The 15,063-nt window shown below is 35.6% G+C and overlaps 1 protein-coding gene across 1 annotated transcript in view; it reads left to right on the top strand.

Moving 5' to 3' along the window:
* Positions 1–15,063, top strand: part of AKT3 (AKT serine/threonine kinase 3) — a 202,432-nt gene that overhangs the window by 104,808 nt on the left and 82,561 nt on the right. Inside the window, exons 5-6 of the mRNA XM_007949143.2 lie at positions 1,050–1,172; positions 10,541–10,669. Of these exons, the coding sequence (XP_007947334.2) occupies positions 1,050–1,172; positions 10,541–10,669 (252 nt within the window). The remainder of the gene's footprint in view (positions 1–1,049; positions 1,173–10,540; positions 10,670–15,063) is intronic.

The raw sequence follows: 15,063 nt of genomic DNA, 5'->3' as shown, positions 1-15,063 counted from the left end.
CTCTGGGCAGGCCAGAGTTTCCCCTCCTCACCTAATCCCTTCGGCTGATTGCTCTTCTGTCCAGGTTCAAGGCTTTTATCCCCTTTCTCCTGCTCTTCCGGCCTGCTACTCTGCACGTCCCTGCGTTGTCTCTCCTCACCTGGAACCCTGGGATGAAATAATACAACAAAGGTCATTAGTCAGTTCATAATGCTGCAGCCTGCTCCTTGCTCACGAACATTGTTGGACTGAGAGATGAGATAGATACACAGCCTCTTCATTGAAGAGCTGGCCTAAATGAAGAGATGGGTATTTAGTCATAGTGACCACCCAGTAATATTTGTTGACTGTTGAATGGCTTATCTTTTAAGTAGTAACCCAAGAAATGGAGAGGCTTATAGTTTCAAATGACTATATGAGAAAAGGTTGGAGGCATAGTTAATTATTATTGAAAATAGAAATAGATTAAGAAAACTGTAATAGAAACAATGGAAGATCTCAATCATTTAGAACATTGCTGTAATGAAGTGAAAACTTAAAGCCTTATAGTTTCTCACTATCACGATGACTTGATCTTTGAAAAGATTTTATGATGAATCAACAGTTACAGAATATAAGTTCATATAAACCAGTTTTAACAAATCATCAATCCTTTGAAATCAAATGTAAACCTCCAATTAATATAAAAATATTACAGTTATGCTTGTGTTCATGTAATAATATGTCTCAATACCAAATCCTTGAAAGGGTGAAGCATCAGTATTGTGAGAAGGAAATGCAATCTGATGGTACATACTTTTTTCCTCTGGTAACTGAAGGTTAAATGGGTAGCAAGCAGAATGCCTTAAACAAGATTGGTATATTGATTAAAACGCTGATTTAACAGCTCACAGTCTCCCCTTGGAAACCTGGAAAAGATAAGCCAGCTGCTGTCTAAGAGTGCTCAGTGTCCACTGAGAGTACACTATCTATCATCACAATATGGTGATGAGAGGTGTTTTATGTTTGTGTTAATTTCCCCCACTAAATCAGTAATTATTACAATCCTGTCCCTGCTGTTTACCCTGCAGCTGTTTTTCCATTTGTCGAGAGAGCGGGTGTTCTCTGAGGACCGCACACGTTTCTATGGTGCAGAAATTGTCTCTGCTTTGGACTATCTACATTCCGGAAAGATTGTGTACCGTGATCTCAAGGTAAAAAAAAAGTAATCAAAATTTGTTTTTGCAGAGACTAAAGGGACAAACACAAAGTAATTACAAAGTTACACAGTTTAGAGAAAAGTAGATTTAGTTGGGAAAAAAAGTGGGCTGTTTAAGAATGTATTTCACTGCATTTGACAGGAAATTTCATTCATTGATAGATATGTAGTTCCTTTATGTGTGAATTTTTGATGTGAAAAATAATTTCTGCTTGACTTGTCTGATAAAATATGATCTATCAATAATAGTTTCATTCTCCTATAAATATTATAGTTTGAGAAATGTTAAACATCTGATTAAAGTCTAGATGTAACTTTAAAAGTGATATTTTAAAACAATTAAGTTTCATCATTACATTCTAACATCCTATAAGAAATATCCTATGAAGAAACTTTTATAATAAATAAAGCTTTTTGATGAGAAGGATATTTTGAGTTTGGTACAAACCATTTGATGGGTTTAAATAAATGAAGTGTTTAAGTATAACCTTTTGTTGATTTTAAAAAAGCACTCTATTTTTTTTTATTTTAATCATTAATAGTGACATGACTTGTCTACACTCTTTTCTGATGAGATTTTTACATAGTAGATATGTCTGTATAGTTTCTGTTACAGCTGCTTGGCTCTGCCATTGTACTATGAAAACAATCCCAGATCATATGTACATGAATGAGTATGGTTGTCACAATAAAACTTTATTTAAATGAAAAAAGCAGTAGTAGATTTCATGCATGGGTGATAGTTTACTGAACCCTGGAATAGCTCATAAAAGGAAATAGTAATTCTCATGATATTGTTATGAATTAAGTTGGCTATAGTAAGGAAACAAAGTGTTAAAAAGCAAAGATGTCCCTTTGAGGACTAAGGTGCACCTGACCCTAGCCATGATATTTTCAGTAGCCTCATATGCATGTGATAGCTGGACAGTGAATAAGGAAGACTACAGAAGAATCAGTGCATTGGAATTGTGGTATATTGCATGTACTATGAACTCCTAGAAGAACAAGCAAATCTATCTTGAAGGAAGTACAGCCGGGAATGTTCCCTGGAAGTGAGAACAGCCAGACTTTCTCTCATACTTTGCTCATGTTGTCAGAAAGGACCAGTCCCTGGAGAAATATATCATGTTGGGTCAGTGAAAAAGGGAAGACCTTTAGTGAGATGGATTGACACAGGGGCTGCATGAATGGGCTCAAACATAGCAAAAATTTTAAGAATGATGCAGGACCAGGCAGTATTTTGTTCTATTGTACATACAGTCTCCACGAGTCAGAACTGACTCATTGTCACCTAACAACAATAACATAGTAAGGAGGTTTGTACCATGAGACATTTTGAACAAATTCTAAATGTGATTATCCTACTTTTTTAAAAAGTAAATTATGTTGTAATCTGAACCAATTAAAATTAACACAGGTTTCTTTATTTATCAACTGTTAGTTCATTTAAAATATAATTTTTAAGTAGAAGTTACACATAACTTTTATGAAATGTTTTTTTTTTTTTTTTTGCAGAAAATGAGGTATGACTGTGTATTACTGCATTTTGAAAACTCACAACTTTCTCAGCATCCTCATCTTGCTCCTTTTAATACCTTTCATTCTTAAAGGAGTAGTTTTCTAAGTTATTTAGAGGTGTTCCTATCATGTACCTTTAACTTCTGATGATCCCAATGAGTAGTTCATAAGATATTATTAGGTATTATTCCTTCCTACCCCCCCCAAAAAAAAAAAGAAAAACTCACTGTGGTTGAGTCGATTGCAACACATAGCAACCCCTCCTTGGGTTTCCAAGGTGGTGACCAACCTTTCTTCTGAGGAGTGGCTGGTGGGTTTGAACCACCAGTTTTCTGGTTATCAGTCAGATGCCTTAGGCACTACACCACCAGAGCTCCCTGGGTATTATTATAAGGTATTATTTTACACTATGGCTGTGAAAACTGTATATATGTTTATACAACATATCATTCATTAAAGTTTAAAAGAAAATATATGATATTATGATCAGGAAAAAGTGAACTGTGCAGCTACAAAACATCTAGATGAGAGGTGACCAACTGTCTAAGTGCCAAAGTGGATTAGAGATGAATACAAATCAACGGTATGTAATTGTTCTTAACCATGAAGCTTTTTATAACCAGAAATTTTGGCAGACTTCAGCATCCTTGTATCAGTTATGTACCTAATCACATAATCCTATAATAATTAAATGTCTTGAGTCTAAATATTTTAAAAAGAAATTAGTTATATGGCATAGCAAGATATGTATTAAATTTCCTGATATAGTAGAAATACCTCTTTTCTGTTTGAATCTACCTTCCCAATCCCACTTTGTGTTTTATGAATCTTATTTTTAGGGCATAAGGAGGGTAGGGCTAGAACAGGAGGCTTGGATTAAGGAAATGAGAATAATTTTGAAGTACTCAGTAACATATTTAGAATGTTTAAAACTGGAAAATGGGCTTATTAACCTAAAGAAACTAAAAGAAAAGAATGCTAATTTGATTTCCAGCATAGATAAAGGAGTAATATAACTGAGATGGTCTTGATCACAATTCTCCATTAGTAATTTCTCATTAAATGAATCAACATTTGCTTAGTATACTGAAGTTTATTACATATGAGTTTCTTTCTCATATCCTTTCTGATAATAGAATTAAGCTAAATTTATTAAACTGTACTGGAAGGAGCTCTGGTAGCATAGTGGCTAAGTCACTTGCCTGCTAACCAGACGGCTGACGGTTCAAACCCACCAGCCACTCCTCGGAAAGAAGGTTGGGCAATCCTACTTCCGTAGTGATACTGCCTCGGAAACCCAAGGAGGGGTCACTATGAGTCGGGGCGACTCGACGGCACATAACAACAACAACAACAACAGTGGAAAGTACTTAATTTATAAATGCTAGTCATGTAGTTCACTAACCTTACTAAATGACTAAGTGATCTCTTTTCTCTAAGTTTATTTTAAGTATAGCTTTAACTTAAAAGTTTAAGCAAATGTGAAACATAGGACAGAAACCATATGAATATATACCAAGAAAACTACATATAGTATAACAAGCCAGGTATTCAAATTCTGTAAAAGTGTTTTTTGTATCCGTAGTACAAAGGATTATGCATAACAGAATGCTATACTTTAGGTAAAACCATAGAAATTTAGAGCTGGTCCATGTTTTACAGGTAAGAAAATTTAAGCCTAGAAGTCTAGTAAGTGGCTTACTCAAAGTAATGGACCAAGTTGGTGGCAAAGTCAAGATTTTTGTAAACCATGAATCCCAGCTCCAGCTCTAGTGTTCTTTCCAGTACATCATTCTGCCTTTCTAGAGTCAAAATAAATGTTTCAAATATATCTATACCAGTTGTATTTTTAAAAAAGCGTCATTAAAAACCTGTTTTAAATCCCCAATTTGGTTGAGATCAGTCTCAGATTTATTTCTGAGGTGTCATTATTAATTATTTTTATTCAAATGCAAATTCATTTGAGATGCCAGTGGTAGCTATGAAAAATTAATTTTTAAAGCCTTTGTTGTATTACGGAAAGTAAGTTTGCTTAATTTGTCAGCTCAGAGTTACTTTGGAAAAACTGGTGTTACTTCATAAAACAAACCAAACTCACTGCTGTCGAGTCAGTTCTGATTCATAGCGACCGCTCCTTGGGTTTCCAAGGCGGTATCACTACAAAAGTAGATTGTCCAGTCTTCCTTCCGAGGAGTGACTGGTGAGTGTGAACTGCCAGCCTTCTGGTTAGCAGTCATATGCCTTAGGCACTACGCCACCAGAGCTCCTCCAGTGTTACTTGATGGTAGCATAATACTTTTAACAAATCTTTTCTAAGACTTCTTCATTAATGCAGATATTTTTAGAACTTACACTTTCATTTTAGGTTTTTATACAACTTTTTTAGTTTCATTTAACTTTCTGTGATTTGGGTGAATGTTTACAGAGTAAATCTGTTTTTTATTCAACAGTGTATATACATTTTGTTTCATGACATTGGTTGCAATCTCCTCCGTGTAATAGCACCCATCCCACATCCTCCCTGTGTTTCTTGTTTCGATTCATCCTTCTTTCCTGTCCCTTCCTGCCTTCTGAACTTTATCCCTGGGTAAATACTGCCCTTTTGATCTCTTATCTCATATGATTGGTTTTTCTGAGGAAGGTGTATTTCCCTGGTGTTATTGTTCGCCTTATAGACCTGTCTATTTCAAGTTAAGCCATGAGAGTGAATTAGTTCCAGGCTTGAAGCGTGACTAAGGGCCATAGTCTCGGGGGTCCCACCAATCTCTGTCTGACCAGTAAATGTAATCTTTTTTTTTTTTTTTTAATAATTTTGAGTTTTGTTCTACATTTTTTTTTTTCCCACTCTATCCAGGACCTTTTAAATGATACCTTTCAGAATGGCCGGTAGTAGTAGTCGGGCACCATCTTGTTGTTTTGGTCTCATGCTGGTGGAGGCTGGGGTTCACATGGTCTATTAGTCTTTTGCACTAATTGTTTCCATGCATCACTGATTTTCTTCACTCTTCCTTGCTTTGGATGGGGAGAGACCAATAATTGCTCCTTAGATAGCCGTTCAAGCTTTTAAGACACCAGTCACTACTCACCAAAGTAGTTCGTAGAGCAATAGGTAAAATGTTTTCATAACTTTGTCTCCTGTGCTCTACTATATTCGTGGATATATTTGCCGAATATATAAATACATATGTAGAAATATCCTCTGTCAAACTTACATTTATTTGTGAGTGTTGTCTAATTCCCCTTCCCACACCTGTTTAGTTTGCATGTCTGTCTATGAATCTGTTTGTAGATTATTGTTATTACTGTTACTGCAGGGTTGTATATGTAATAATACTTGCCTCTGTTGAGACTCTTCCTCTCTTTTGCAGTTCTCCGCTGTCCTATAGGGTCCCTATGAATCAAAATTAACTCCACAGCAATGGGTTGGCTGGTTGGTTTATTTTTCAGGGCCTTTAGGAGATGCTGTTTTCATTTCATTGTTTAATCACAATGTCAGCCATTCAGATAAAATGATACCTAAAAATTATGGATGCAGCTTTTTTGTTTTTAGACTATTTAATAGCTTGTCTGACATATAGTAGAGCAGAGCTTCCCACCCTGTGTGCTACAAATGGGTTACAGATATGCCCAAGATATGGCCTCCCTCAGCCTACAAGGTGGTCGGGGCGGCCTTCAGGCCAATCTCTTCTGGCCTAGAGTGACTTGTCCCTTTGCCCTTGTGTGCTCTACAGATTTCACTTTCTACTGTGCTGTGAGGTTTAAAAGGTTGGAGGCACTGTACTATGTTGTTGTTGTTATGTGCCGTCAAGTCAGACCTGACTCATAGCGACCCCTCCTTGGGTTTACAGAAGTAGATTGCCTCATCTTCCTTCCGAGGAGTGGCTGGTGGGTTTGAACCACCAGCCTTTTGGTTAGCAGTCAAGTGCCTTAGGCACTATGCTACCAGAGCTCCTGCACTGTACTATAGACAGCTAGTATTTTTAGAATTCAGCTTTATTCTGTGTACGAACAAGAGCAGAAAGGAGTGTAGTACCCTCTTGTCTTAATTTCTTGTTTTCAACACAGAAGTTAACACAGAGGGAAAAAAAGATTTCATAATCTACCATTTCCTTAAATAAACAGTGAATCAAGACCTTCTATCAAATAATGCCTGTTCATGTCAACTGCATAAAAACATGTTGCCATTTTTTTTAATGTGAAAATTATATGTGGCATGTGTCTAATATTTTTTCTCTTCCCAAAAGTAAAAATCTTGTAACTGATACATATAGAACATATAGAAAGCATTGCTGAGGTTTTTAATATATTCTGACTCTTTTAACTATCTTTTTGTCTTCATTGTTGCTTAGGCATAAACATGTATCTATTTGACTTCATTGAATATATTAGGCATAAACATATTGCCCTGCTGTCAAGACTGACAGTGGAGATAAAACAGAGACAGTTCAAATTTCATAAATAGAGAGCACCTGAACAGTTAGTGAAAATATTCATTTTTCATTTCATGGCTAAAATGAAGGAAAGTCATGAGATTTAGAAGAGAGAATGAAAGAGAGATCATTTATAATTTTTTCCCTCTTTTATACAGTAAGAGGGTTCCTAAAATGTATGACTACATGCTCTGTATCAATATTAAATGCATCAAGAAAGTGATTTCCAGGTGTTGTAAATTATGGTAAAATATACTAAACTTAAAATTTGCCATTTGAACCATTTTCAAGTGTATAATCCACTGGCATTCATTGCATTCATAGTTTTGTGCAGTCATCACCACAGATGCTTTTGATGTGTCCAGTCTGTGGATCTGCATTAGTTTGTTACTCTCTGGTTATTCTTTACACAAGTTAATAGAGGTTTTGCAGATACCATCTCTTTACACAAGTTAATAGAGGTTTTGCAGATACCATCTTTTTAAAGTGATGCGTCTCTAGCTGTCTGCTCATACTTTTCACATATAAGTTGTTGTCAACTATACTGAGCAAATAACGTTTTAGGATGATGAGAAAAGCAAAATAATTAAGGAAAGACACTGAGAAAATTATAATATATCTGACCTGAAAATTAAGAAAAATTTAAAAGTTTTGTTAGTTTATTCAAAAAACTACTGCAATACTGAAAAGCATTTTTAATGAATTCAATGAACTGGCCAAAGCATTTTATAGGGAGTGATCCATTCTGGAACTTTGTTCTTTTCTATAACATATCCTGTTGTCTGGAAGAGCACAAACTACTTTGATGACGTCTGAATCAGACTTTAAACTCTTTGGGTTTTAAAAATGATCAATAGGAGTAATTTACTTTTACTGAATGCTTATTGCATGTTAAGTTCTGAATCAGTATTTCATTTAATTTCAAGCCATCACATTAGGTTGGTACTATTACTTATATACCTGTTTTATAAATAATGAAGTTGAGGCACATAGAAATTATTAATATATCATGGGCACATTGTTAGGAAGAGATAAAGCTAGAGTTTCAATACTTGCTTTCTGACTTGACCTATCTCTGTTTGTCTTACCCTTTCATGTGAGACTCAAAGATGAACTATGAGGGTAAAGAATTAAATGGAAGTCAGGGGTGTATGTATGTGTGTGTGTATATATATACTGCTTTATTAAAAATGCTGTTTATACATTTTGATACTTCTCTATCTAGCCACTTGAAAATAGCTATGTCAAAAGGTGTAGATAATAGTGTAGGAACCATGTTTCTCTGAATACTTTCCCCTGTATATAAAGAAGATTGGCATAGCATGTTACCAACTTAGATCAGAGTGGGAATGAAATGTAGAATACATTCAAATTCTATTCAGTCATACAATGTATTATTCAAAGTTTTTATTAAAATGTTTGTGTATTGTGAGTAAAAGAGATTTATTAAATATTTTAAAAGATTCTGTTTTAAAAATTGTTTTGTCTATATATTTTAATATATTGATATATTAAAACAGTCAACATTTTAGAATATTAAGAATAGGGCATACAAATTTTTATTCTGTTGTTTTGTACACAAGATTCTCCAGTATATAATTCTTTTTCCTTTTGTGGCAAGTTAGAGGAAGGAGGAAGAAGAATGTATTGTTTGAGAGAGAAGAAAAAAGGAGAGAAAACCAGAGGCAGACAGATAAAGAGGAAGAAAATAATAGGCCAAGGCAAAGAGAAAGAAATGATAGGTAGGAAGAAATGAAAGTAGACAGACTCATTCTCAATGTTGCCAGTAGTTTTTAATATTAAGGACTTATTTTCATTACTGCAAATTAGGCTTGATTTATAGATTCTAGTTAATAAAAAGCAGAAGGAAGATACAAGACATCTTGGTTTGTATAAAATAAGAGAACTTTTCTTTATAAAAAGGTTCAAGAACATAATTAGGGTTCATTCAACTTTCTGAAGTCTAATTGAAAACTGATTTCTTTGAAGTATGCTATGCTGAAACAGTTATTGAACATTTAATTCACTTGCATAACAGATTTAAGTACCATACAAAAAGGCTATGTGTCCTCTGATCTCTCCTTCAGTAAACATAATTTGCTTAACTATTTAGTTTCTGGCTTAAAAGACATTTAATAATATGTCAGTCATTTTATGTGATTGGTGTGTGTTTATGTTTTTATCTGGGGTTCTCTTTTTAATTTGATACTTGACTGGAGAGTTCAGTTGTTGTTGTTATGTGCCGTTGAGTCGGACCCGACTCATAGCGACCCCTCCTAGGATTTCCGAGACAGTATCACTACAGAAGTAGATTGCCCAACCTTCCTTCCGAGGATTGGCTGGTGGGTTTGAACCGCCAGCCTTCTGGTTAGCAGTCAAGAGTTCAGTTAAGAACTTTTAAATGTCATCACACTAAGGAATCGATTAAATACTCCTTAAATAAGTTAATTTTCATTCATCTTCTGATTTTTTTTTATCACAGGTATATTTCTTATTTCTTAGAGAAGTACCTATTTGGTCTGCTGTTAGGTTGTAGCTACATGATAGGGCCAAGTTAGGGTGCCCCTACCTGCATAAGGCTGTAGAATCACAAATCAGAACTCATTTGTATCTCTCTTTATTATAATTTTAACTTTGGGTTCAAATATTGTTATTTTTAATGGTTCTACCTTTGTACAGACTGCCTCTCCTCTTGCATATCATAATTTTCATTTGAGACAGATTATCTTGCCACTTGGTTTATGTCTCAGATGTAGCATTCACTTAGGTATTTTTGAATTAATGAATTCAAAGGGATTCTAATTTTATAACATTCGTGTTGTTTTGGTTGAATGTTTGACTTTGATATTTTTCTATGTGTAAAAAGGTTTGCTATTTCTTTATTACAAAGAACTGCAAAAGAGGATATCGCCTTATCTTACAAAATAAGATTTATGTTTGATTTACAGCAACCACCAAAACATTTCTGTAACTGAATATTTTATAATAGCAGTAGATTCCCAAGAGAAATTGTTGGAAACCATCTGTGTATACTTAGAAGAAGACACTCATCTCTTAGGGATTGTTTATATCACATTCTGTTTTTAAAAGAAAAAAGAAGAGGATTAATGTTTGCTTTGAAAAATTGATTAGGCTTTAGTTTTCAGAACTTATGCAATAATGGCTATGAAAGCATAGCATTCTTTTCCTTTGGTTTAAAAATGAATATTTTTATCATCATGAAGTGTATGACAAAACATGTTTATTTTCACACAAAATTAGGGAGATATACAGAGTTTGTAAGTACTAAAAATTTTATTAACTACAACTATGTCCTCTTTCAAAAATATCTTACTCAGCATTCAGTCATTTTCAAAACAGTATTTAACAGTTATTGAAGACTAGAACAAATTATGTTGTTTTTCTTAATACACAGTTGGAGAATTTGATGCTGGACAAAGATGGCCACATAAAAATTACAGATTTTGGACTTTGCAAAGAAGGAATCACAGATGCAGCCACCATGAAGACATTCTGTGGTACACCAGAATATCTGGCACCAGAGGTAGGCTGTAGTCCCATTCACAGAAAAAAAATAATGTTAACGTACTGTTTTGCAAAGTAAACCACTTAAGTATTTAAAAAATTGTATTACCTACTATTTTTCCTGCATTTCAACCTGAATCAAATTTATTAATTTTAAGGTAAGAATATATAGTAATTAATTTTCATAAACTTTATAAACACAGAGTTATTACTAAAAACCAAAAACAAACACGTTGCCATCGAGTCGGACCTGACTCATAGAGACCCCTGCTTGGGTTTCCAAGGCAGTATCACTATGGAAGTAGATTGCCAACCTTCCTCCTGAGGAGTGGCTGGTGGGTTTGAACCGCCAGCCTTCTGGTTAGCAGTCAGATGCCTTAGGCACTACACCACCAGAGCTCCTAAAAAGTAGATTAAATCAATTTTTGTTTTAATATATTTTATTTGTTGATCATGTTCATTTTGATGCATTTATTAAAGTAGAATTATCAAATGACTTCATCAAGAATATTATTATAAGCCATTTGGACATTGCTTAAAAGTAAAGAAGCTATGATTATTTGAATTTGCAGTATTGTATGCTTTGGTACATAATTATAGGAAATTATTTCACTGGGAAAGTTAATGAAATGACAGTAGCTACATTTCAGAATTCATGTCAAGGGAAGCTCTAACCAGATGGTCTTCCCATGATAAGGGTTCCACAATAATTTGTTAATTTGTTTATCCGACACTCTTTTTGTCTATCTAATTTTTATTAGGTATTTTTCTGGTAATGTGGTTATGTGAACAAGACAGAAAAGGACCCTACTGTCTGGGAGCTTACTTTTAGTGGTGGGAGACAGAATAAAAATAGATATATAACATAATGTTATATAAAGAATAAGTGCTGTGAAAAAGATAATGGGAAGAGTGTAGTATGTTGGCTCTTTACTCTTGCTATAAAACAAACCACCCCTAAACTTGGTGGTGAAAAATGACCATTTTATTCTGATCATGGCTTCTGTGTTAGGAATGCAGACAGGATAGCAAGGATGGCTTATCTCTGCTCTACAATGTGTGGGGTCTCCACCAGAAAGACTGTGGCTTTGAGGGTGACTCTGGCTGGAGACTGGAGTCATCTGGAAGCATCTTCACTCATATGTATGACAGTTAATGTTGACTATCAGCTGGGACTTTTACAGGGCTATCTATGGGAGTACTTATACATAGCCCCTCCATGTGGCCTGGGCTTTCTCAGAGCAGCCTACTTTCTCAGAGTAGTTAGACTTCTTTGGCTCTGGACTCTAAAAACATGTCCCAGGAAGAAGGTGGAAGCTGCATCACCTTTTTTTTTTTTTTTTTTCTTGACTTAGTCCCGAGGAGGGGTCGCTATGAGTCAGATCTGACTCAACAGCAGTGAGTTTAGTTTTTGGTTTGGTTTACTTAGTAAACCCAATAATCCATCAGAAAATGTTTTATCAATTTTAATAGTAAATTTTTATAATAACTTTATACCTTTTAAAATGTAAAAGTCAGTGGTTTTTAGTATGTCCACAGAGTTGTGCAGCCATCATCACTATTTTGAGAATATTTTCATAATCCTCAAAAAAGAAACTTCACACCCAATAGCAGTTCCCAATTTCTTCTCCCTTCAGACCCTTGCAACCATTAATCTATTTTCTGTTTCTATGAATTTGCCTATTCTGGCTATTTTATATAAATGGAAACATCTAATATATAACCATTTGTGTCTGGCTACTTTAACTTAGCATAATGTTTTCAAGGTTCATCCATATTTTAGCATGTATCAGTATTTCATTCCTTTTTATGGTTGAATAATATTTCATTGTATGGTGTACTACGTTTTGTTTGTCCATTCATCAGTTGCTGGACATTTCAGTTGTCTCCACTTTTTGCCTATTGTGAATAATGCTGCTGTTAACACTCATGTATGCATTTCCTTTTATGGCTTAGTTCAGAGGTCATACAACATTTCTATCACATGCTTATTGATCGAAGATGTCTGTTTATTGTAGAGGGCATGTAGGGTAGAAGACACTGTTGTATCTATCTCTGGAAAATAAATCTTCCACAGATAAGATATTCAGGGAGAGTCATGTTTGGGCAGACACCCGAATGAAAAGAAAGAAGTAGCGTATAGCAAAGATAGGAGGGAAGACTTCCAAACATAGGAAACAACTAGTGTAAAAACCCTGAGGCTAGAATAAGCTCAATTTTTCCTCAAAAAAACCAAGAAGGTTAATGTAACTACATCCAAATAGGGAGATGTTATTATATTTTTTGAGCAGTAGCATGTCCACATAAATAACACTCACACGCATATAATGGGTAGAAATGATAAAGTATAGAAAAATGTTCTGGCACAGTGCACCCATGCATACACTGCATATGTCTAGTGACATTCCTAGAAGTGAATTTCAGCCCCTCATTCAGTAGTCCAAAAATGTTACTTTTGATCATATTTGTATAATAAGGGTATAACCCATGATCATGAAGTCATGGATTGAGTTTGGTAGTACCCAGATAGTTGGAAAATAAACAATTGAAACTGTACATTTGCTCTGGGGGCATTCATGGCTGGGCCTGAAATCAGTAGAGTTCCTTGTAGCCGATCTGAGCCCAAGCAAGTCCCATCAGAGACAGGCCGAGGGTCAGATAGAGAGCTGCATGCAGAGATGCCACAGCCTGAACATGGGCAGGTCGTGTAGTGGGTGGGAGCCATTGCCCTTGAGCACATGGGTCCTGCAGTGCTGGCCCCATATAATGCTGAGTGGCAGGATAGGGCAGGTGCAGCTGTGCACTGCCTTGGCTCTGTGAGGCCCCCAGGTGGCAAGTCAGATCCATCTTGTCCAAGTTGTCTTGTCCAGACACATGCCCTCTGTGCCCATGACTTTCATGCCCACCCCACAATATCCGTGTAGGCAAGAGATTCAAACAGCCCAAGTGCAGCGATGGGCCATCCAGACAGCGAGGTGGAATACACACTGCTGTGACATGCTGGCCTTGTCTGCCTGAGTGGTCTTTCCAGTCCAGGGTGTGCATACTTGCATACCTCCTACTTTGGGACCAGCCACCATAGCAAGGGCTGGTCCCAGAGCAGAAAAAATAATTTATTCCTTCATTGAAGAAAGTGGCTTGCAGAGCAGAGAGAATCCTTCTAGAAGAGAGGGTGCTTTAGAAAGTCAAGAGTAGTAGGCTGGTAAGGGCCTGCTACTGGGAACCAAGCCTCTGCATCAATAGGCACCAAGATGAAGACTTGACATTAAATCAGTTGGACAGAAAAATAATTGAAATTCAAGTCATGAGTATATTAAAAAATACTGGTATAGTGCACTTATGGAAAACAATGTGCATGATATGCCAGAACTATGTACTACACATGCTATTTGTGTAAAAATTTGATAATCTATGAACGATGAGAGGTACTGAGCATTTACCCAAGCATCTACTGTAGGCCACATGCTATATAAGTACATTGCATCTGTTAACTCATTGACTATTCAGAATAACCTTTTGTAACAGATAGCAAACCTGATATTTTTAAAGATGAGAAAACTAAGGATCAGAATTTCATTATTTAATCTGTATGATCTACACAGGAAGTAGCAGAGTAAGAATTAGGTTTCTCTGACTCTAAAGTTTACTTTTACTTCTTGAACTGCATTGTGGCCAAAAAGTCATAATTTAAGTCCACTTATAAATAGCTGTAATTTTTTAAAATGGGTACTTTGTAAATGCTCAACAACAAAAGATAAAAGAAATTAGGAAGAACAAATTCACAATGATGCTAGCGTTCCTTAGCTATTCCTTGCATTGTCTAATCCATTGGCTGGATTAGATTTTATTCTAGAGGATCAAAATCAGCATATTTAAACATATAAAGAGAAAGATTTATTTCTAAGAGCTAACTAATCCGTGGGTCAGGCATCAGGCTAGAGGTTTCTTCTGATTCACATGGTCGTAGGGGTTGATGGACCCAAAATCGGCAGGACAGATGGCAGGCTGCTGGCTTCTTTCGCAGGAACCATAGGTCAGAGGATGATGAGTCAGGTGCAGAATCTAGAGAGGGATGTTTGCCAGAACATCCAGGTATATTGGATGCAGCCCATTCCTCCTCAGAAACTCCCATTTTAACTGATTGGCTTCTCACATCAAATCACAGAATGGAGGATTGTACATAATATCTTCCAAACCTCTGAGAATCATGGCCTAGCCAATTGACACATAATCTTAATCATCATAGTCCACCCCTTGTCAGCTTTGCACTTGTGCACATCTCTTTAAGCCATATATAATCTATAAATAAAGATAATAATAAAGTCATACTTCTTCCTAACATGATACATCTAACATGTGTACAACCAAAAATGCACTAGCTCCATTTGCATCTTATATTTTGCAATAAATAAT

The sequence above is a fragment of the Orycteropus afer genome, unplaced genomic scaffold, assembly GCF_000298275.1.
Source record: "Orycteropus afer afer isolate SDZICR_OR568_19922 unplaced genomic scaffold, OryAfe1.0 scaffold00239, whole genome shotgun sequence".
In the NCBI taxonomy this organism is placed as follows: Eukaryota; Metazoa; Chordata; class Mammalia; order Tubulidentata; family Orycteropodidae; genus Orycteropus; species Orycteropus afer.
The sequence above is the reverse complement of the archived record's forward strand: the minus strand, read 5'-3'. Positions and strand labels throughout refer to the sequence as shown.